This window comes from Anarrhichthys ocellatus, unplaced genomic scaffold, assembly GCF_004355925.1.
Source record: "Anarrhichthys ocellatus isolate YVR2014 unplaced genomic scaffold, GSC_Weel_1.0 scaffold10793, whole genome shotgun sequence".
Lineage (NCBI taxonomy): Eukaryota > Metazoa > Chordata > Actinopteri > Perciformes > Anarhichadidae > Anarrhichthys > Anarrhichthys ocellatus.
Genome location: NW_022290767.1, coordinates 1 through 1,011, shown reverse-complemented (window position 1 = coordinate 1,011; position 1,011 = coordinate 1). Strand labels below are relative to the sequence as shown.

General features: G+C 42.1%; 1 protein-coding gene across 1 annotated transcript; it reads right to left on the bottom strand.

Annotated features, from left to right (window-relative positions):
* Window positions 1–6: 6 nt before the first annotated feature.
* Window positions 7–1,008, bottom strand: LOC116381023 (acyl-coenzyme A thioesterase 5-like; the record flags this gene model as incomplete). Its single annotated transcript, XM_031842811.1, has 3 exons — window positions 7–210; window positions 374–576; window positions 951–1,008. Coding segments are annotated over 3 exons (465 nt in total), but the record flags the coding sequence as incomplete, so codon positions are not given.
* Window positions 1,009–1,011: the final 3 nt, after the last annotated feature.

The window sequence follows — 1,011 nt, the reverse complement described above, 5'->3', positions numbered from 1 at the left end:
GGCCCCTGACTCAGTGGGAATCATTTTGCTGAGGTCAATCATTAACGGAGGGAGGATTTGTCTCTTCTTATAGTAGAGGGGTAAAAGAGTGTTGGCAGAGCAGCCGTTGATCCACACTGTGGCCTCAACACCTGGCAGGTAAGAGGCTATTGATAGTGCAAGATCTCCAGTCTTTGAAATGGATATCACACCAACTCCTTTACTGCCCACCTGTAAAATAGACATGAGGCAAACTATTTATTATGATGTCATGGGCTTTTCTGCAGATAAACATTAATTACACTTCATCAAAGACTTCTATGGATCAGCATCTTTGAAACCGAGCAACGTTTCAAAAAATCTCAAAAGACTGTCAGAGATTCAGAGAACTCACCTTATCTTGTTTTTTCAAAAACTGTATTGCTTCCTCAAAATAATCCAGATGGACCTCTTTGATCTTCTTCGGCATGTCATCGTAACCGTACGCCACTACGGTCAGGACCACAAATCCTCGACTGGCGAGCAGAGAGGCCCTCCTCTCTGAGAAACCTCCCCCTAAAATGTACAAATCCAGCACGGCAGGGAATGGCCCTCTTCCTGGATCAGAAGACATGGGAGGATGCAAGATGACAAACATACACGATGCATGTTTGTTTTTATCAGTTTCCTGGTCAGAAGGGATACTACTAAAGTCTCATGTGTCATTACGTCTGAAAGATGAGTTATATTATGGAAAGTCGAGGATCCAGCGATCTTGAAAGGTTGACTCACATTAGAAACTAAAACTGAGAACACGTCTTCTCTATAATCATTTTTTGGACCACGGACAACTAATAAAAGTATCCAACCCTTCTGCTGTAAAGCTATAATCAATTCATTGTTGTTTTTGATCTCTTTGATGCACATTTTTGATCCAACTTTTAACTTTAGAAAAATGATTAGAACTTGATAAAGACAACAAAGAAACCAACCTGGCGGAGTGAACAGGACCCCACGAACATTCCCCTCTTTGACCGTGTGCCTGCTGACCCC